This window comes from Peromyscus californicus, unplaced genomic scaffold, assembly GCF_007827085.1.
Source record: "Peromyscus californicus insignis strain IS unplaced genomic scaffold, ASM782708v3 Scaffold_11__1_contigs__length_118956290, whole genome shotgun sequence".
NCBI lineage: Eukaryota > Metazoa > Chordata > Mammalia > Rodentia > Cricetidae > Peromyscus > Peromyscus californicus.
In genome coordinates, this window is record NW_026294402.1 from 53,020,077 (window position 1) to 53,041,540 (window position 21,464).

The 21,464-nt window shown below is 50.6% G+C and overlaps 1 protein-coding gene across 1 annotated transcript in view; it reads right to left on the minus strand.

The window, feature by feature from the left end:
• Cd276 (CD276 molecule) overlaps positions 1 to 19,888 on the minus strand; it is a 32,280-nt gene extending 12,392 nt beyond the window's left edge. The window contains 5 exon segments of the mRNA XM_052762195.1: positions 241 to 501; positions 504 to 539; positions 713 to 1,051; positions 4,271 to 4,403; positions 19,667 to 19,888. Of these exon segments, the coding sequence (XP_052618155.1) occupies positions 241 to 501; positions 504 to 539; positions 713 to 1,051; positions 4,271 to 4,403; positions 19,667 to 19,759 (862 nt within the window). The 5' untranslated portion in view covers positions 19,760 to 19,888.
• Positions 19,889 to 21,464: the final 1,576 nt, after the last annotated feature.

The following is a 21,464-nucleotide window of genomic DNA, read 5'->3' on the forward strand; positions in this document are numbered from 1 at the left end:
CATCCTTCCCAGAAATGTCTACAGCCTTGGAGTCGGGGTGGGGTCAAGAAGGCCTTCGACCAGTGACTGACTCCACACGACTTGGAGTCCCCTGCCCCATCGTTCTCCTATCTCTCTCAGGTATCTCCATTGTCTGGGAGATTGAACATAGGGAACTAACTTCCTTTAACTTCAAATGCAATTGACAGACTATAATAACCTCCCTTTAAGGTGCCATTTAAGACCAAAAAAATAAAAAACCCATGGGGCTTCTGTGGGTTGTCATGGTGACTGAACTGTATACATCCTACTGCAACACCAGGTTGAGGATCAGGCATCTGTGGGTGCCATTAGCACCCTGCACCACCCTAAGCATGCTGTGCATAGCAAACAAGCCCTGCTCCTTGACCATCTATGATGTGGTCACATGGCCAGTCAAGGGTATTCCCTGCCAGAACACTGAAACCTGAGGACAGCCCTGGGAGCTGGAGCATATGACCGTCCCCTTGTCCCCAGGTTGTTGTTGGGCTCCAGAGTCATGCTGGACTTGGAGTAGCAGGCTGGAGGGTAGCAGAGGGCAGGGGTTACCAACATCAGTGCAGGAGATACAGTGGCAGAAAGGACGCACGAGGCTGCTCGGAGCGGAGCGGCATTTGTGGTGCAGCAGTGTGTGAGCAGCTACATGCAGGAGAGTGAAGGGTGGAAGCGGAAGGCGCCCCCTCTCCATACTCACCTGCCACCTGCAGGCTAACAGCAGCGCTGTCAAAGTCCCGGATGCTCACGAAGCACGTGTAGCTGCCCTCGTCGGTTACTCGGACACGCTGCAGCCGCAAGGACGCGTTGCCCTGCACCAGCAGTTCAGGGAAGAGTGCTGTGCGGTTGGCATAGGCACTGCCTTGGTCCCGGCCCTCGGTGAAGCTGTGCACCAGCTGTTTGGTGTCGGTCAGCTGCCAGATGAGGTTGAGCTGTGCCAGGCTGAAGCCGGGCTCCGGGGAAAAGGAGCAGCGTAGAGTGGCGTCCGTGTCCACCAGGGCCACCACAGGGTCTTCAGAGACCTGGACCTCCACAGCTCCTGGGGGTGAGTCGGAGGGGCCAGGGCAGTTAGGAAAGGTGGGGTTTTCAGGGTCTCTCTCCTTCCACAGCTGTCTCTAGGCTTCCCACAGCCTTCCTTTTAGGTCTGAGGCTCAAAGTAACTTCCAGATCTATGCTCCTCATTGTGAGCAGCTATCTGTCAACATGAATTAGGAATGTAAAAGGCCCAAGACCCAGGTCGCACCCTAGAGCTTATTTACATCCTAATGGGAGAGACAGGCAGTTTGTGATGAACACAGATATTTATCAGCTCGTGATTAGACTATGGGGGGAGGGGGAAGGGCTGTGGATGTGCCTCTGTGTTAGAGCACTTGCCCAGCTTTGGATCTACTCTGTTCCAAAAGAGGGGGGGAGGGAGGGAGGGAGGGAGGAGAAAAGTAAAAAGAGGGAGTACCATAAAAGAAAAAGAGAAAGAAAGAAAGAAGAAAAGAAGCCAGGGACTCAGCAAAGAGACAGCTTTCAAGCCCAGCAGGTACCCTCCACCTGCCAGGTCACTTGCATTCCCCACAAATACATACTATTCATGTAATTAGAGGTATACATATAATTAGAGATGCCTACGGAAGGTGTACACCCCATGTTCTTAGTGATTGTCTTTGGGTGAGAGAACTTCACGGGTACTTTTTCTTCTCTTCACTTCCTAAATAAACATACTTAACTTCTATACAAGAAAGAACAGCCACGTCTTTAAATAAGGTGAGAAGCATGAGCTCTGTGTAAACACAGAGCAGGTGCCAGGGAGAGGGACCAGCAGATAGAAAGGCCCTGAGGTAGGGGGCCAGTAAGAGCGTACAGGAAGGTAACCCAGTGGGAATCCCACTGGAGGCGGGCCAGACAGGGCTTTGAGAGACACTGGAAGAAACCTGGGATTTCCCTGCCTTCGAGGGCATAGCACTAAGGAGGGCACTAGTTTTAGATGCAATGTGGGTAGCAAAGCCTGCAGTTCACCCTGGCTCCTCTACAAAGGGAGACGATGTTGTAAAAGAGTATGAGGGTGAGTGGTCAGGGGGCCACTTCAGAGGTCTTCGTAAGAAGTGATACAGTGGAGGAAAGGCCACAGGAGGCGGTTAGCATAGGAGTCAGATACAAGGTTTTAATCCCAGCGCTCAGGAGGCAGAGGCAGGAGAGTCTCTGTCAATTCAAAGCCAGCCTGAGCTACATAGCAAGTTCTAGGCCAGCCAGGGCTGCACAGTGAGACCCTGTCTTTAAAAAAAAAAAAAAAGTGAAGCCGGGCGGTGGTGGCACACGCCTTTAATCCCAGCACTCGGGAGGCAGAGCCAGGCGGATCTCTGTGAGTTCGAGGCCAGCCTGGGCTACCAAGTGAGTTCCAGGAAAGGCGCAAAGCTACACAGAGAAACCCTGTCTCGAAAAACCAAAAAAAAAAAAAAAAGTGAAGAGCGGTGGTAGAACCATCCAGATCTGAGATGCAGTCAGAATTATCAATGTCGTGGTGGTTTGAATGAGAACAGCCCCCATAGGCTCATATGTTTGAATGCTTGATCCCCAGTTGGTGGAACTGTTTGGGAAGGATTAGGAGGTGTGGCCTTGTTGGAGGAGGTGTGTCACTGGGGGTGGGGCTTTGAGGTTTCCAAAGCCCAGGCCATCCCTCGCTCTGCTTTGTGCTTGTGGATTAGATGTACATTCTCAGCTACTGCTCCAGTGCCATGCCTGCCTTCCTGCTGTCACATTCTCTGCCATGATGGTCATGGACTCACCCTCTGACACTGTAAACAAGACCCCAGATGAAATGCTTCTTTTATAAATTGCCTTGGCCATGGCGTTTTGTCACAGCTATAGAAAAGCAACTACATAACAGAATGTAAATCATAAAATCCCAAGATGACTCCATCCTGAAGGAAACCTCCCAGAGAAAAGGGCCCTGGAACTGGCTCCTCTGCGGGCACCTGTGCCCTCTATCCCTGACTTCCCAGCAGCTTCCCTGCCAGGAACCTCTATCTGGACTCATCTCTCCCTCAGAGGCTCTGAGAAGTCAGGAAGGGGCTGGGGAGTGTGCCGTGTGTGGTCACAGTGATTAGGTGAGCACTCTAGGCACCCACAGGAAGCAGGCACACTCAAAATATGTGATGCACAACCTTCAAATGAAGCTGACTGAATACAGCACCCACAGAAGGCTTTGTAAACTGTATTTGTTCCGTGGTAAGTGTTTTACAGGGAATTCCACACTTTCTTAGTATGTGATGTCTAGAGGTTGAAGCTGGGCCTGCATATCTTTCAGTCACCCCATGAAAGCTTAGACTAGTTCTCATCTTTGCCAACTAAACCAAGGTATCCCTTGCAAGGGACATCTGGGACGTGGAACTTAAGTCACCCAAAGTCCTTTCTTTCTAAAGAAGTGAGAACCAGGCTGGGCACACGCTTTTAATCCCAGCACTCAGGAGGCAGAGTCAAGTGGATTTCTGTGAGTTGGAGGCCAGCCTGTCTATATAGTGAGTTCCAGACAGCCAGGGATACCTAGTAAGACTCTGTTTCAAACAAACAAACAAAAATAAAAAAATCAACTCTTAGGGCTAGAGATGAGTGTTGCCTCTGGTGACCACTAGATGGCACCAGACACTCAGCTTTGTTTTCTCCATGGGTTGAATGCCCAAACAGGGCATTTACTTAGCCAAGCACTATGTGGGAAGTACCTTCATTTACTCATCATGGTGACTGAGCACTGACAACATACCAAGCATCCATCCCATCCCTGAGGATAGACTCTGTCTTCTGAGCAGGAGGACAACAGCCAATACACAAGGAACCATATGTCAAGTGGAGGGAAATGCTAGGAAGGATGTCATGGACACAGGATAGGAAGGGAGAGGATGCTATGTTGTTTTATACAAAGTAGCCAAGGAAGCATGCTGAGGACATGTCATTTGAGCAAAGGCTTTCAACAAAATAAAGAGTGGACTCATGCCTCTCTGTCTGAGGGCAGAAAATTCTGGGCAGAGGAAGCCCTATGTAGAAGGGTCCTGAAGAGAGATTACTCAGTGTGTTCAAGAACCTGAATTATCATAGTATGCAGAGCTGAAGTCCCATTTCACAGATGGGAAAGTAGAGACTAAGGTGAAGAACATTGCCTGTGGATCCAAAGATGGAAATCAGTATGATTCTTCATGACAGGGCCAGCCTGGCAGGAACCCAGGAAGGAGTAGGCATCCCCATGCCCTGCCATGACCGCAAACCCTTCCCTCACCTGTGAGGCAGAAGTACAGCACTCCCAGGGCCGTGCGCATACACACACCCACACTGGGGCCACGCCATCCACGCAGCATCTTCCTGTGAGGCAGCTGACAGCTGGGCTCTCCGTGGCGGATGGCTGCTCTTGCCTGTGGAAGAGGAAGAGAGGCCTTTGTCTCCAAAGTTCCTACTCAACACCTTCCGAATTCCTCAGGACCATCCAAATCTAACAGGGAAGTTGCCAGGCAGCCAGCAAGACAAGGCTGATGAGCTTGGGGTCCAGGCTGTGACCAGGTCACTTGGCCTGATGGGAGAGTAAAAGAGCAGGTTTTAGAGAAACTCAGGGTTCAGCTTGAAAAGTATACTCTATCCTAAGCCAGGCAGTGGTGGCACATGCCTTTAATCCCAGAACTCGGGAGGCAGAGCCAGGCGGATCTCTGTGAGTTCCAGGCCAGCCTGGTCTACAGAGCGAGATCCAGGCAGGAAAGGTCCAAAGCTACACAGAGAAACCCTGTCTGGAAAAAAACAGAAAAAAAAAAAAGTATACTGTATCCTAAAGGGAGCCGGGAGCCACTGAGGGTTCTGGAATAGAGAAACGGCATTGAGAGGGCTAATGAGAGCATCTGCAGAAGAGAGAGAAGCCAGCCAAGCGGCAAAGCAGGTGTGGACAAAACAACAGCACTTAAGAGTGTAGGAAATGAGGAAGGCACTGGTCAGGACGGTTGGTTCTGAGCCCTGATCACTGAGACAGGAAATGTGGAGCATTTGGTCTAGGGTGTGTTAGGTTAGGAGCGTGTGTGCAGAAAAAGCCCAGGGCAGAGTTCTAGGAGCAGCAGGATGTATGGATGTGGAGTTTGGGAGGAACATCTGCTACTTTAATGCATAGGTACCAAGCAACAAGACCCAGCAGGAATGAGAGAGGACAGGGGCGGAGCTGGTGTCGCTGTCAGAGCTGAGCCAGAGGTGATGTGCTGGGATAGATCAGGCCTGGGCCAGAGGCGTCCCAGACTCCCCTGGGTTCAGCTTGTACTCTGGCTTCCCCCAGGTGCCTCACTTCTTATATCCTTCACTGTTGCCTGCTCAAGCCATGTGACCCATGTCCATCTGTCCCACCTAACGATGATTAGCAAGAACATGAACATTTTATACCCTCCTGGCCATCTCCAGTGACAGATCATATACCTTGGTCACATTTTTTGCAGGGGAAACAAACAAATAAATACATAAACAAACCCAAACACATGAGTTTCTCAGTGTCACATCATCTGTCACTGAACAGAGCTGAAAAAGCCCAATCCTGCAGCAATCCCTTTCTACCCTTCTTAGAAAAAATCCTACCTACAGCCAGGCATCTTATCTAGCCTCAAGTAGCCAGGGACAGCCCTTCCATCCTATCCACACACACCTTCCCCCACTCCCGATGCCAGGAAGCTGCACAGAGGGAGTCCCTCAGCCAAACCCAGCTTCCTGGCCAGTCACCCCCTTCCCTGGCTGTCCACAGTCCACTGTGGAGAAGGCCTGGGCAGCCACTTCCTCTCCAGATGCTTCCAGTCCACAGTCTGGTGGCCTCAAAGCTTCCCTGTCTGGGTGCTGAGTCAGCAGCTCCGATTCACAGAGGCACCCTTGGGGATACCACTTCCTGCCGGACAAAAGGGCCACAGTCAGCCAGCAGGAAAACCTAGCAGGCAGCTGCCTGGACTACTGGCTATGTGCCATAGGAAGCCAAAACCTACAGTTACCAGCTTCTAAGTCTTCTGTCCTCTTTTACCCCCTAGACAGAAGCAAAGTCTGGGAGCTGGGCCGTGGCTCTGTCGGTTGAGGGCTTCCCTAGCGAGTATGAAGCTCTGGGCTCAACCTCCAGCCCCTCATACAGCAGGGGTGGTGGTACCTAACTGTAATCTTAGCACTCTAAGGTGGAGGCAGGAAGATCAGGAGTTCAAGGTCATCCTTAGCTACATAGTGAGTGCAAGGCCAGCCTGGGCAACAAGAGACCCTGTCTTGAAACAAAAACAAACCCGGAGTCTGTCAATGCTTCTTGGACTCCATATCTCTCAGCCTTCTCACCGCTGTGTTTGCCCATCATCTCTTCACTGACCCCATACGTCCCACATATCACCTCCTACCAAACTCATTCTCTCAGGGGCCTTCTTCTCCTGAGACCTAAGACAGGACTCAGGCTCATGTCCTCCCCTGCTGGCAAATCTGTCACGGCTCCCCAGTAGTTACAAGAGAAGACCTCCATTCCTCTACCTGACACTCAAGGCTCCTCTTAGGATGCCTTCCCATGCCTCAAGCTACTTCCTGTTCCTGGGGCTCACCCCCAGGAACACTTGTGAATGTCTGTTGAATGTGTGGGAACCCAAGAGTTCTCTCCTGATCATACTAATTATGTTTCTCCCGGAGCATAGCTGTCCCTCACTCCAGAGGGTCCATGAGAGACTTCCAGAGTGGATACTAAGCTTGCTCCCTTTCATCCTTTTCTCCATTCTGGACCCAGGAAAACCCCCATTCTAATTTCAGCCTAGAAACTCCATGGAGCCCCCCAAGAAAGACTTCCGAGAACCTTGGCCTCCTGGAGAGACACTGTAAGTCAGGGGCAGCCACCTTCACCTGGAAGCTACTGCAAGTTTATCCAAACCCAGCAGAATTAGGACCCAAGGGCACTCTCAAGAAATCACCCAAGACTCATTACCCTATACATTCAGAACAGCAAACCTGACTGCCAATGGGCTCTGGGCCAACAAGCCCTGGGCCCGGGGGTACTCAATAGGGAGTCTGCCCTCACCATAACCACTGGCATCACCCCAGTCTCTTTTTAAAAGATTGTTGTTGTTATTATTATTATTATTATTATGTTGTTGTTGTTGTTGTTGTTGTTGTTGTGAGCCATCATGTGGGTGCTAGAAAGTGAACTCAGGTCCTCTGCAAGAGCAGCAAGTGCCCTTAACCACAGCACCATCTCTCCAGCCTGATTTGTTTTGGGGGATGTATAGTTGCATGTGGGTTTGTACATGTGTGTGTATGCACAAGTGAGTGCAGGTGCCCACAGAGTCCAGAAGAGGGTGTCAGATCCCCTGAAGCGGGAGTTACAGACAGCTATGAGCCTTTGTGTGAGTGCTGGGAACCAAACTCAAGGTTCCCTGCAAGAGCAACACATGCTCTTAACTACAGAACCATCTCTCTAGCCCAACCTCCTATAGAAAGGACAAAAGTGAGAGTCACAGCGCCCTAAAAATGTCAGCTAAGTTCCTGGATCCAGATAGGCCTCAAGCAAGCTGCAGACCTAGATGGGCTGACCTTTTCCCCCTTAATCCAGGTCTAGCTAAGTTTATATGATGGGCAACTGAAGGTGTCCTTGTATACAGTAGGTTCATCTGTGCATTGGACAATTCCTTTAATAGTGCATGGAATGCCTGTTGGGGAGGCCACGGGGACAAAGGTGACCCTTCTGTGTGTGTGTGTGCTCAAGTAGCAAACCCCAGTACAGAAGGTAGATCTGCCTTTCAGTAGAATCCACTGTAAGATACCATGAGGGCTGCTCAGTGGCACCTGAGAACCATCACAGCCTCCAAGTGTGTTCTGAGGGCCTGGAACAGCTCTCCAGGGAAGGCTGGGAAAGGTGAGACTCATCTTAGCCCCATCTGCTGCCTCTCAAGCAGATCTCCTTGATTTGGCAGCAGATGAAGACCAAGGTCTCAGAAGCAGGAGGAACTGAGTTTGGTCATCAGGACCCAGGGGTGGTGGGGTGGGAGTGGTGTTTATATATACCAATCATGGTGGTAGGTGCTTGTCATCTCAGGGCTAGGGAGATGAAGACAGGAAGAACCCTCGGCTCACTGGTGAACCAAGCGAGCCTATTTGGTGAGTTGTGGGCCAGTGAGAGCCTGCCTCAAAGCAAGAACAAACAAACAAAAACCAAGGTGGGTGACAATTGAGGAACAGCAGCCACGGCTGTCCTCTGGCTTCCACAGCTAGTAACCACACAGGCACACAAACCTGCACACACACATGGAAACAATGGCAGAAAATGAGTGCAAGATTTGGGGTTCTGATCCTAGTTCTGACACGTCACTGTATAGTCTTAATAAGGTCTACCACTGTGGTTGTTTGAATGAGGATGTTTGAATGAACCATAGACTCATATAGTTTACTTAGTCTCCAGTTGGTAGTTGTTTGGGAAGGATTAAGAGGTGTGAGCCATGGGGGCTGGACAGATGGCTCAGCGGTTAAGAGCACTGACTGCTCTTCCAGAGGACCACGGTTCAATTCCCAGCACCCACATGGCAGCTCACGACTGTCTGTAACTCCTGTTCTGGGGCTCCGATACCCTCACACAGACATATATGTAGGCAAAACACCAATGCACGCGCGCGCACACACACACACACAAAGGTGTGGCCTTGTTGGAGGAGGGGTTTCACTTGAGGTTTCAAAAGATTGGTGCCATTCCCAATGTGTTCTCTGCCGCCTGCTCATAGCTCAGGATATAAGCTCTCAGCTGTTCCTGCCACCGTACCCTCACTCTGCCATCATGGACTTTAAACTCCCAGGATTGTAAGCCCAAGTAAACCTTTCCTTCCTTCGTTCCTTCCTTCGTTCCTTCCTTCCTTCCTTTTATTTATTTTGGTTTTTTTTTTTTTTTTTTTTTTCGAGACAGGGTTTCTCTGTGTAACAGCCCTGGCTATCCTGGAATTCACTCTATCGACCAGGCTGGTCCCATACTCACAGAGATCCACCTGCCTCTGCTTCCCGAGTGCTGAGATCAACGGTGTGCACCACCATACCCAACTCGGAAGCCCTTTCTTTTACAGGTTGCTTTGGTCATGGTATTTTATCACAATAGAAAAACAATAACTACACTCACCTTTCTTTAAAAAAAAATTACAGGGCTGGAGAGAAGGCTCAGAGGTTAAAAGCACTTGCTGCTCTTGCAGAGGACCCAGGTTCAGTTCCCAGCACCCACAACCATCCATAACTCCAGTTCCAGATCTGACCTCCTCTGGCACCAGGCATACACATGGTGCACATACCTACATGCAGGCAAAATATTCACACACATAAAATAGGTGAATCTTTTTTTAAATTTTGTAATTATTTACATCCATTTATTGTGTGTATTTAAGTGCATGCCACACACATGTGTAGAGGTGAGAGGACAACTTGTGGGGATCATATCTCTTCTTTTACCATGTGGGTCCTGGGGATTGAACTCGGGCCATCAGGCTTGGAAATAAGCACCTTACCAATCTGAGCCATCTTGTCAGCCCAACTTCCTCTCTCTGAGTCCAACATTTCTAAAAGAAAAACTTTGCCAAACCTAATGGACCTTCTTTAAAATTTTAATCCTTATGGTGTACTATCATGCAACTTACATTGAAATTCATACAGCCACGTTACCACAGAAGCCACTAATTATTTCCTTAAATCTGTTCTCCCCTTCTGTAGCGTTTAGTCAGGCATAGGGCCACTCAACTAAAGACTACAGATCCCAGACTTCCTTTCGGCTGGGTGTGGCCACATGATCATTTTCTGGCTAATCAGATTTCAGAGGAACTAATATGTACAGTTTCTGGGTCGTGTCCTTAAAGATGGAGGGCGCCCTCTCTTTCCTCCTCCCCCTTCCAATGCATGGAATAGGGATGTGGCAAGCCTTGTAGGACCACACTGCCAGGGCAGCCCCAAGCATTACAAAGCAGCAGGACAGAGGGTCCCTGGGGCTACGGCTTCAGTCCTGGATATAGCCAGATGGTCACATGGGGGAGAAATAAGCATCTGTTCTAGCATAAGTCACTGTTATTTCGGTCTTTCTTATGGCATCTGAATGAACTAATTTAAGGAGCCATCCCTCGGTTTGTCTCTTTCTCTCCACCCTAGGAAAATCGCTAGTGCTCAGAGCCACAGAAGAAACCGTCTGAAAAAGGTGTCTCAACATTTTGAGCTACAGACAGTCTCAACAATCACCAGTGGATGTCAGAGCCCAGCTGAGAGATATTTCAAGGATGGAAGTGACCCAGGGATTGTACGAAAAGAGAAAAGAATAATGCTTAGAAGAATTGGGTGAACGGGAGCCCACAGAGTCGGATGTAGAGAAGAAGGAGCATGCTTTGGGGGAAGAGAAAGATCACACTGAAATTAAGCTAGGTTCCTCCACAGCAGAGTGAGAAACAGGGGAAGTCATTCACACACTGGTGACCACAGAAACCAAAGCTGGGATCCCTGGGGGACACCAATAGGGTGAGAAAAGACCCCAGGGCAAAATCTGGAGCAACTGCAGAAGTGGATGGTTAGGTGTCAGAACAGGGGACCTTTCCCTGGCCACCCTTGCCCGCTTGTATGCTCTCTCCAGGGATGGGAACCAGCTACGCCCAACCCCAGGCAATCTGCTTGCTTTGAGGCAGCTCTCATTGGTGGAAAATGCTTCCTTACTCTGAGCCAAAATTTATCTCCCAGGACAGCCTATATCAGTTCTCAAGAAGTCCCTACGATCACACAGAACAAGCATGTGCCCTTTCTCATGGCCCTGCAAGGATTTGATCTTCCTTGACAAGGTCGCCACCGGGCAGCTGTGCCACACAATTCACCAAAACAATAGATTATCAAATGTGTGTCTCAAAACCGTAAGTCCTTGAACTCAGGGCCACCTTCCCATGTCTAGCCACCAGCTTCTGGTGAAGCTGGAGAGGACTAGAGCTTTTAGGTGCTCTGTGTTACTCTGCCAGTTCACTGGGCCCATCTAAGTGCATCCCTCCAATTTCCACGATTGATTAGGTTGGCTGGCCAGCAAGCTCCTGGAATCTACCTGTCTCCACCTCCCCATTGCTGGGGCTACAGTAGGGGTACTCCTGCACCCGGTTTTACTTGGGTTCTGGGGACCCAAACTCAGGTTCTCATGTTTTGTAAGGCAAGCACTAAATTAACTAAGCCCTCTTCTCAGCCCCTAAAGTACCGTATTTTCACAATAAACATAGGGGAAAGGTTTGGGGAATAAATGTGTAATTTAAGTATAATATGACCAGTCCTGTGGTATAGATGCATATAGGCAATATGGACATGGTGGATTAGCAATTCCTTGACAGCTTTCAGGGAGGCTTAGGAAGGACTGTGCAGGAGAAGGGGACATTCCTCTGTCTGGGAGAGGAGGTGGCAGAGAAGGTGATGGAGGAGTGAACGTCACAGCATATTCTGGGAAGACGGTGCTCTGGAAGAGGCTGTGGGAAGATGAGACAGGGGTCACTTAAGGATTCCAGGTTGCTTCTGTGCAGTGGGGAGCTGGGATGCTGTGGCCCACACCTCCACCCCCTCTCCCCATGTTCTACCCCAGACTGTCTTGAAATATCCCTGACAGCTTCTTGGAGATAGTGAGTCTAAGTTCACTCAGCACAGGGACAGCCATTCCCAGATTCAATTAAAACAGACCACCCCTTCCTCACCTGACGTGCTCACTTCCTCCTGGACATCTGTGCTTTCCCTCCTTGGCAATGGAGTAACACACACACACACACACACACACACACACACACACACACACACACCCCTACCTCTGAAGGGCTAGTCGCCACGTGGATGTTCATTTTCTCCAAAGTCCTTAATGAGTTCCTCTTTTATTCTCAATGGCCTCTTCTGATACCAGGGATCAGCCTCCTTGTAGGGAATCCAGCCCATATGGTACAGGGAGGCTGTGGCTCCAACCTCAAGCCTGGGCTTGTGACCAGATCTGACTCAGGAAGAACCCTTGCCCCACCCCCAGTTCAGGGATGGGAAGTGAGCCAAGCCATAACCAATTGGAGTCTTTCCTCAGCTTTTCTGCAGAAAACCTCAGTAAAGACTTCCTTGCCGAGGCTGCTAGGAAGGATCTGGTCTAGGCTGTTAGCAATCGATTTGTCAGCTATCAACAATCTAAAGGAATTGATCCAGGGGTGGGGGAGATGGCTCAGTGGATAAAGTGATTGCCACACATGCATGAGGATCTCAGTTTAGCACCCACATAAAAGCAGGGTGTGAACCGGGCGGTAGTGGTGCACACCTTTTAATCCCAGCACTCGGAAGGCAGAGGCAGGTGGATCTCTGTGAGTTCTAGGACAGGCTCCAAAAGCAACACAGAGAAACCCTGCCTCAAAACAAAACAAAACAAAACAGCCGGTGTGATGGCATACCTATAATCCCAGTGCTGGGAAAGGGCTAACAGATTAGCCCTGGGGCTCACTGGCTGGGGAGGCTTACCGAATCGGTGAGCTCCAGGTTCAGTAAGAGACCTTGTCTCAGAAAGCAAGGTAGATAACAACTGAGGGAGACACCAAGGTTGACTTCTGGCTTCCACTTACTCACACACATGCATGTGCGCATACACACACTGGCACCTACATGAACACACTCACACACGTAGACAAGCACTCAGAAAACATGCACTGTATCCAATCACCCCCTTCCACAGGGAACGCAGACTTGCTCATCCACTTGAAATAACTGGCTCGGCTCCGAGAGAGCCCTCTCTGACCTGGCTCTGCCCACCTTCCCACATTCACTTCCCCCCACCTCGTGAGCCGCTTCCAGCGTCTGCAGGACAAGACCCTCTCTCCTATTTCATAAGGGGTTGTTTGTGCCACTGCAGTCCCTTCTCCTGAGGTGACATGGGTACTACCTCTTTACCCCGAAGGCACCCGTGACAGCAAAGCCAGGACAAAGTCTGACGCTCGAAAGAGGTCCTTGCCATTCCCTGCACCTTGCCTGATCGGCACCTCAGAACCTCCTGAGGAGCAGCCATGTGTTCTTCCTTTAACTCTTACGGCCTTAATCCTCGCCAAGGCTCGGCCCATGGCGAGCTCAGTGCTCTCTGCTCAATGGTGGATGAGTGGGTGAGTGTACCTGTGCTTAGACAGACAGACGGATGAACAGACAGATGCTTACAAATGAAGAAAGGATCTAGAAGCCTGATGGTGAACCCACCCCCAGAATGTGGGAATGGGGGTCAAGTCCGCTTTTGTTTTCTACTTGATTACATTCTGTTTTTTGTTTGTTTTACAATGAATGTATAAACAAATGAATGCAATAAACAAATGAAAAAGAGAAAACAGTAATATCAAAGATGTATGAGGCTTTAGGTCCTGGCTCTACTGCTTACTTGCTAGGCTCTCATTCTTATTCCCTAAGGGTCCAGGTCACTGACCCCTGCTGAGATGACAATTACATGCTGGGCTGGTGACATCATTGAACATCTGGTGGAAGTGGGCCTTAGTGTCTAAGAAGGTGGCTTTGGAGTTGGAGGTTCAAATCCATACTCTGCCATTCCCAAAGTCATGTGACTTTGGGGATCTACGCTGGTCCTCAGTTTGCTCATCCATAAAATGGGAATAATAACTCCCGTCCTCACAGGGCTTGGCTGAGTAAGATAATGTGAACTGACCTAACCAACACCAGATGCTCTGTAAGTGGGTGAGGGACTTGGGCAAAGGAAGAAGGGTCTCTAGAATTCCCTGGGGAGGTGCCTCCAAGATGGCTTTCTTTTCCTGACAATGAGTCAGTTCAGGCCTTTTGTGTCCAAGGCTACCCACTGGATACTTTGCCCCAGCCCTGTGATTCTACCCAACAGAGCAACCCGACTTCCTCTCAGAACGACTGTGTGAGTCAAGACCGTGGTTAAGTCATCAGAACCGCCTGCAGAGTCACTCAAGGTCTTTCCGGCGTCCTCGACCTGTTTCCCCATGCCTGCAGGAAGCACACAGAAGAGGGAGACAGAACACAGGACCGGGTGACTGGCCTCCCCAACCACATGGTCAGTACCACACAGAGGTCAAGCTTCAAGCCCACAGAAGGTAAACCACAGGCCTTGGTAGGTAGTGCATGCATGCATGGTGAAGCATGTACAGCAGCGCTGGCCCACCATTCTCACTCCCTTCTGCTCAGGGAGAGGCCCTCATGTGAGCATCTTCTAGGACCTAGCAGCTACTTAGAGCAGCGTGATGCCGGCTTGAACTCAGAGCCACCTGCAGAGGTGAGACGCTGACCTGGGCGTACACAGAGGGCACATATGTGCACAGTCATACCATCAGAGGCTCAGTGACCTGAACACATTGGAAGTCATGCTGGGCTCAGGGAAGGACCAGCCAGCATGCAAAGAAAGGAAGAGAGAGGCGCATAGGAGCCCAAATCAGAGGGCAGATCCTAGGCCAGATGCTGGCAGACCATGAAACATATCCCTGAATTCATTCAACATCTGTTGAGCCCTGACAGGTGTCCATCTTTTATGCCTGGCAAGGCCAGCCCAGCCAGACTCCACGTGCATTCTATTCAATGCCTCTCTGCCTCTAAATCCTTTCTGTTTCTGCCCTGAAAGAAGCTCTGCCTAGCAGAAAATCACACACACACACCCTCTCTGGAGCATGCCCCACTGCCTCTAGCAGGGACAGATCTCAACAGGCTCTGCCAGTCCTTAGAAGTAGGAGGCCCTTTGAAATACACCTGGCCTGGGGCCCACAGCCAGGTTCATATGAGAATGTGAGCCCAGAAGAGAGGGTGCTGCCCTAGGGCCCACAGTCACCCATGCCAGCAAGGGTGACTAATGAGTGTTAGAACTGGCTCATGAATGCCCCCAGGCCTGGATTCCTCACCTATTAGCTGGAATTGCCAGGCTGCTTTAACTGCCCAGGGCACAGCTTAGGCTCAGGAGTAGCCCCGCTAGAGTGACAAACCAATGTCAATGACAGTGACTACCTATTGAGACTCATCTATAAAACAAGACGGACATTTCCTAACCCACCAAGTTGCCATGAGAATAAAGACAACAGAGAAAGATCGATTAAAGTGTTTAATGCCAAATCGGTGGTAAATTTTATTGTTGTGTGTGTTCATGTGTGATGCAGGCACACTGGTGTCTCGGCACATGTGTGGAGATCAGAGGACAACCTTGGGTGTCAGTCCTCACCTTTCACCTTGTTTGAGACAAGGCTAGCTTCTGGGAATTATTCTGTCTCAACCTCCCATCTCACCACAGCAACCCTGGAACTGCAAACACAGCCCGCTTTAGCGGTTTGTGGGAATGCAAATGCAGGTAGAGGTCCTCAAGCTTCTGGGGCAAGCACCTCCCACTGAGCCTTCTCCTGAGCCTGTCTTACTGTTTCTTTTCTTTTTTTTTTTTTTTTTTTTTTGAGTCAGGGTTTCCTATATCCAGGTCTGGCCTGAAGTTCATTATGTAGCTGAGGCTGGCCTTGAACCCCTGATGCTCCTGCCTCTACTTCCCAAGCACTGGGATCCTAGGTACATATCATATGCCCAGCTTCCCAAAGGTAATGATTGTCATTACCGTTATTACAGCCACAGGCATGGAGGACTAGGCCTCCCGGGTCCTTCTGCATGTGCTTCCTCACCTCTTCCCAGCCAAGACCTGCTCTACAGGGCTATCCATCCAGGTCCTGGGGACTGTTGGTCCTTCTGAGTGCTCTTCTTCCCACCTAGACCCCACCATCACCGGTCTCCAGAGCAGCAAACATACAGTTCAACTTCACCTTTAGGTCTGGCTTCTTCTATTCCCCTTTCCCTGTGCTCATCCCAGAAACTAGGTCATCACTTCATGCATCAAGGGTTCCAGTCCCTGTTGCCCCACGGCTGTCACCCCCCAGGTCAGGGTCTCTTCATAAGCAAATATTCCAGTGTTTCCCCGGGGAGGGCTAATGCCAAAGTTATGAAGGGTGTGGAGGCATCTTTCCCAGGACCACAGAGAAACTGAGAGGGAGAACGGGGGCTGCTGACTGGAAGAACTAGTCAGAACCGGAGGGCATAGACAGGTCTCTTCCCTAGAGTTGAGAGCATCAGTGTGACAATGACTAGGCCTCTGACAGGACAAGAATATTCTGTCAAGTCTCTGTGGTCAGGCTTGTTCTCTCCCTGGCTCAACAGATGAGTTCTCTCTGCCCCAGGGGACCCTTGGCACATTTGCCAACGTCCAAAATGAGTCAAACCTAAGGCTGCCTCTGGAGTGGCCGAAAGAGCCAGTTCTGAAGGCAGACAATAGATTGCCGTCACCATTTGCTTATTGTGCGTCTGTGGGTATGTGACTTGCCCTTGCCCGGCTTGGGTTTCTTCTTCTCTTCAAGGATGTTAAGATAATCACATGATGTCCATCCAGCACAGCCTTACCCCTGAATCCTGAAAATTCAATGCTCCTACCCTGAACACTGAGGACCGCTTGGCTGGCCTGAAGGTGGTGGCAAGGGCTGTGTATCAGCACATGTGGCCCTCTCCCATTGTGTGGCCATGCTGAGCCCCTCTCCTCAACCAAGGCCCTTCCCCTTTTTCAGGTAGATTTCCCTGCCACTCCTGCCCCAGGGTGTGGGAAAAGGGACTGCAATCAAAAGTCCCCACCCACTCAGAGGATAAGCTTCTGGGCAGTGACATCACCCTCCCTGCCCTCTTCCTTCTCTCCCAACCCTATGACTCAGATTCACAGCTCAATAGCCCCCATGTGGTCATAATCTCAAAGGATTTGGGTTGTTTTCTGCACACAGCCCAACCCAGAAGCATCCGGCTACAGGTCAGACACTCGCTCAACACTTTCTAGGAGTCTCTCTGAGGATGTGGAATGCCAACTCACAGCTCTGGGATCACACTGCATCCCAAACTAGATTTCTCATCTTCGTGTCCAACCCAAATCCCACCAAAGAGAATGAAGGCTTCCCCCTAGAGGTCAGCCTGGGAGGAGGGTGACTCCTGCAGAAAGCGTCAGGTGTGGCCTCTCCAGAATAAGGATGCAGGCTCCCCAGAGGACTGTTCTGAAAGGCCAGCACTTCTATAACTGTTCTGAAGATAAACATTAAAGCATCCAGCCCAGCTGCCAGGCACCCAGCTGCCAGGCATCTGAGCATCTTGGGCATTCAAGTGCCCTGTTCCCATCAGGTGCCTGGACAGAGCTTAAGGGGGACAGTGATGGAAAAGAAAACTGGGTCAAAAATCCCAACTCCCCTCTGACGCTGAGGCCGGCCTGAAACCAGGCTTCTTCCCTCACAAGATGCAGGGCCTATCCTATTGCTGCACAAGTCTGGAGTGCGTGAGCAATATTCTGCAAGCAGGAAGAAGCCACCACGGATGCCAGGACTGCACAGAACTCTGTAGACCAGTCATGGGACCAATGAAATCATCACCGAGGCTACTCCATGCATGGAGAAACTCTCTCTTTACTGTCCCTTTGCTTCATGACACTTGGTGGCAAAACTGATGTCTACAGGACCAACCTAAAGTGATGATGTAATGAAAAGCCTTTCTTTTTGAAACAAGTCTCGTGTGTCCCAGAAGAGCTTTGAACTATGTAGCCTAGGGTGACTTCTGAGCCTCCTGCTTCTACCCCTAAGCACTGAGATTACAGGGACGAGCCACAGCAACCAGTTTATGCACTGCTTGTTGCTGAGAATCTAATCAGGACTTCATGCATGCTAGGCAAGCATTCCATACACTGAGCTACATCCCCAGTGACATGATGAAATGTCAGCTAATTGTGATGTATTTGTAACACCAGAGGGAAAGACATCCATGGGCCACAATTAGTCAAGAGTTAGTGCTTCAGAACTCCAGCAACCAGGAAAATGCACACATCCAAAATATTCTTATTCCCAACCAAGTTGGAAATAGAGGCCACCACTCCATACCGCTTAGCTCCCCAGCCCTCCACGCTTGCCTGCCGTTCAATCAGCCCAGCCCATAAGGCAAGTTTAGGTTAAATTTCAAGTATTATTTGCAGGTCCCCAAACTACAAGGAATGCCGTTGCTCAGCAGCAGCCCTGGGGACTTGTGGGAAGTCAGAGGGGATGAGCAAGGAGCCTCAACTAAATAAATAATTCTCACACAGTTCAAACAGTTTCATTAGTTTCTCAAACTCAAAGTAGCTACACACACACTTAAAAGAAAAGGACTTGAGCCTGACACTGTGATGCATGCCTTTATCCCAGCACTTAGGGAGGCAGAGGCAGGTGGATTTCTGTGAGTCAAGGTCAGCCAGGTCTACAGAGTGAGACTCTATCTTTAAAAAAAAATTTTTTTTAAGGACTGGGTTTAATTTAATCAATACTCATTTACAGATGATCATCCACAATCAATCTGAAAGGAAATAGTTTTTCACAATTAAGTCAGTGTCTCCCCAACACATACACAAAACCCCCAGATACACATATACAAACATCTGATTTAATATTTGCTTAGTATTTCCCTTCTATGAGATAAGCTCTCAGGTCTGAGTCATTCATCATGCATTTCTCATTAGAGCAGGTTTGGCTTAGAAATAAAAACCCCCTTTCTGCCAGGTCACTGCCTTAAACTCCCAAATCTGCAGTTGGTAGGCTCCGCCCTAGTGAGGAAGCACCCGCGGGAACTGGATTCAATATTCTGTCCTCTGGGTCCCACCCTGGGCCTTCAGCTTCTCTCCACCTTCCTCTGGATCTCCTCTCCATCCATCTCCATTTAGCTAAGACATCTCAAACTGCCCCATCCCTATTTCCACTTCAATCTTTAATTTTGGGGGGAGTCTTTAAAGCTGTTCCCAGAGCCTGTTCTCTCACGCTCTTCTGCAGCTTGTAGAAGTCGGCCGGTCATCTACACCTCCAGAACCAAGCACAGGGGACCACCTAACCTCGTGCTCCCCTCCCCCGCAGCTTCCCTTCTCAGAGCTGGCATTCATGGTGTTTTCCTCCTCAAAGTCGGGGGAATGCTTCCCTCCCAGTCTTGACGAGCAGCTTCCTTCCGCTTCCAGAACCATCAACCCAGTGACCTACCTGCCTTCATGCCCACTCCACACCCAGGGCCTGAACAGTCACCCACCCAGTCTGGGGCCCCACAAGTCCCAGACTCGGGGAGTCTTCAGATCCCACAAATCCCAGCGGGTCTCAGCCCCAAGAAGGGAGCGGCCAGGCAGCGGTGCTCTTAGCTCCTCCGGGCCCTAGAGCCCTAGCGGTGTCCTCTGATCAGGGTGCTGGTGCCTTGTGGGAAAGGGCCGCGGGCTCCCAGCTCCATGCACCCCGCGCCTGAGCGCGCACGGTCCAGGCGCGGCCGCACACAAAGGCGGCCCCAGCCCGCGCCGCCCCGCGCCACGCAAGCACTCACCGCGCCGCGCCGACTCCCGGGACTCGGGGACACGGCGGGGTGCAGCCCAATCGCCGCCACCATCGGTGTTGCTGCCGCCGCGAGGCCCGGCCAGAGTAGGGCCGGGGGGCGGGAGTGAGAGGGGCGGGACGGCCAGAGGAAGCTGCGGGCCCGGAAAGGCCACCCGGGTGCGCCCCAGAGGCTGAATTGGCCCCGCGGAGGAGATCCGACCACAAGGCCTGAGCCCGCCTGCTGGGCAGGGCCCCGGGCCTGGACCCGCCCCCGACCCGGACCCCAGCTCGACCCCTGCCGGGGAAGACCCTGGGCTCCGAGGAGGGGTTGTTGGACTACTCACTGCCCATCCCCCACAGGGACTCAAACACTTCCAAGAGCCAAAGTTTCTTTTTCGGTGAGAGAGGACAGGTGACTGGCCATTGACCACTCCCATCCTCCAAGCTGTTGGCTCCAAGCCCTGTTGCAATCCAGCTGTCCCATCTCAGTCCTGTATTTCTCCCCTCGACACCAGGCTGGCACCGCGGCTCGGAAAGGGTTAACTCGACAGTGAAGAATTCCAGAGTTGCTGGGAGCTCTCTATAAATACAGTGTTGTGGGCGCCTGAGCCAACCGCAGGGCAATTTCCACTGAGATGGTTTTCCTCTTTTTCTTACACCCACAGACACCGGACCAACCCTGCCCCCAACCCCGTCCCCAGCCCCATGGCAGCTGTTGGCCGGACCAGGTTCCAAAGGGAAGAGTAAGCCTGGCCGGCCCCTAACCCCCATCTTTACCACCTATCCATTCCCACCCCATTGGACCAAGGCCTTAAAAGATCTAGCTCCAGCCAGCTACAAGAGGAGGACAGAGGGGGGTGTTTAAGCCTGCTTGAAATTTGCCAGCATCACCACACCTGGGCTTGGATCTGTCCATCACACAGACAGGAAACAGCAGCAGTGGAGCTGGTCTTCTGAGGGCTCAAGCCTAGCCAGAAAGCTCTCCATGCCGGCCTCCATAGATCTTCCCAAGGCCCCCACCAGGTAGATACTATTTCCATTTTGCAGATGAGAAAACCAGGACGTGAGGGATGCAGAGAGCTAACCTTGTACTGCTGCCAGACTTAACCCAAGTGACCGCAGCTCTCAGAGAGGGCTTAGGAAATAGGCAAGAATCCGTGCCAGCCTCTGTTTGTGTCTGCTACTGTCTCAAGCTCTTCACAATTTTATCTCGTTTAATCTTCAAAAGTCAACGAAGTGCATGCTGTTATTCTCATTTTTACAGATAAGGAGATTTAGACACAAAGAGATTTTATGGTAACTTATCTGAGGACACCCACCTGTTAAGGGAAGAGACAGAACTATTTCACCTCTTGGAATTGGTGTGCTGAGGTCAAACATAGCTATCTATGTCTATGCTTCTGAATGTAAATTTGGCATTTCAAAAACTGTGTGTGCATGTTCCTGCCTGAGTGGCACAGCTCTCATGTAGAGGTCAGAGGATGACCTTGGGTATCAGTCCTTGACTTCCACCTTGCTTAAGACAAGATGTCTTTGTTTTTCTGCTGCGTGCACCAGGTTGGCTGGTCCATGAGCTTCCCAACTCAGCCATGATAGGTGGTGAAGGAATACTTTATACTGGGGAGGTTTTTTTCATCCTTGCTCAAGAGCACAGTCCAAGAGGGAAGAAAATAATGAGCATTGGTTCTCAGTCCAAGGGGCTCTGACACCTTGAACAAGGCATAGGTGGTGTGTCTAAAGGACCATTCAGCTGAAATTCATTCAGTTGGCCACAGACACAGAAAGACAGAGTGACCATTTAGCAAACAAGAGTCTCTTAGTTCAGAAGATGTTGGTTTGGTATTTCTGGGAGGTTGACATTGGGGGTGTTTCTGACAAGTCCCACCTGAAGCAGAGACATTCAGGATAGAGGGTGTTCTCCACTCATTCTGTCTGGAGAAATTGTTTGGGAAGGATTGGGAGGTGTGGCCTTGTTGAAGGAGGTATGTCACTAGAAGTGGGCTTTAAGGTTTCAAAAACCATTCTAGTTCTCTCCCTCTCTCTCTCTCTCTCTCTCTCTCTCTCTCTCTCTCTCTCTCTCTCTCTCTCTGCCTCCTCCCTGTGAATCTGAGGTAAGCCCTCAGCTACTGCTTCAGTGCATGC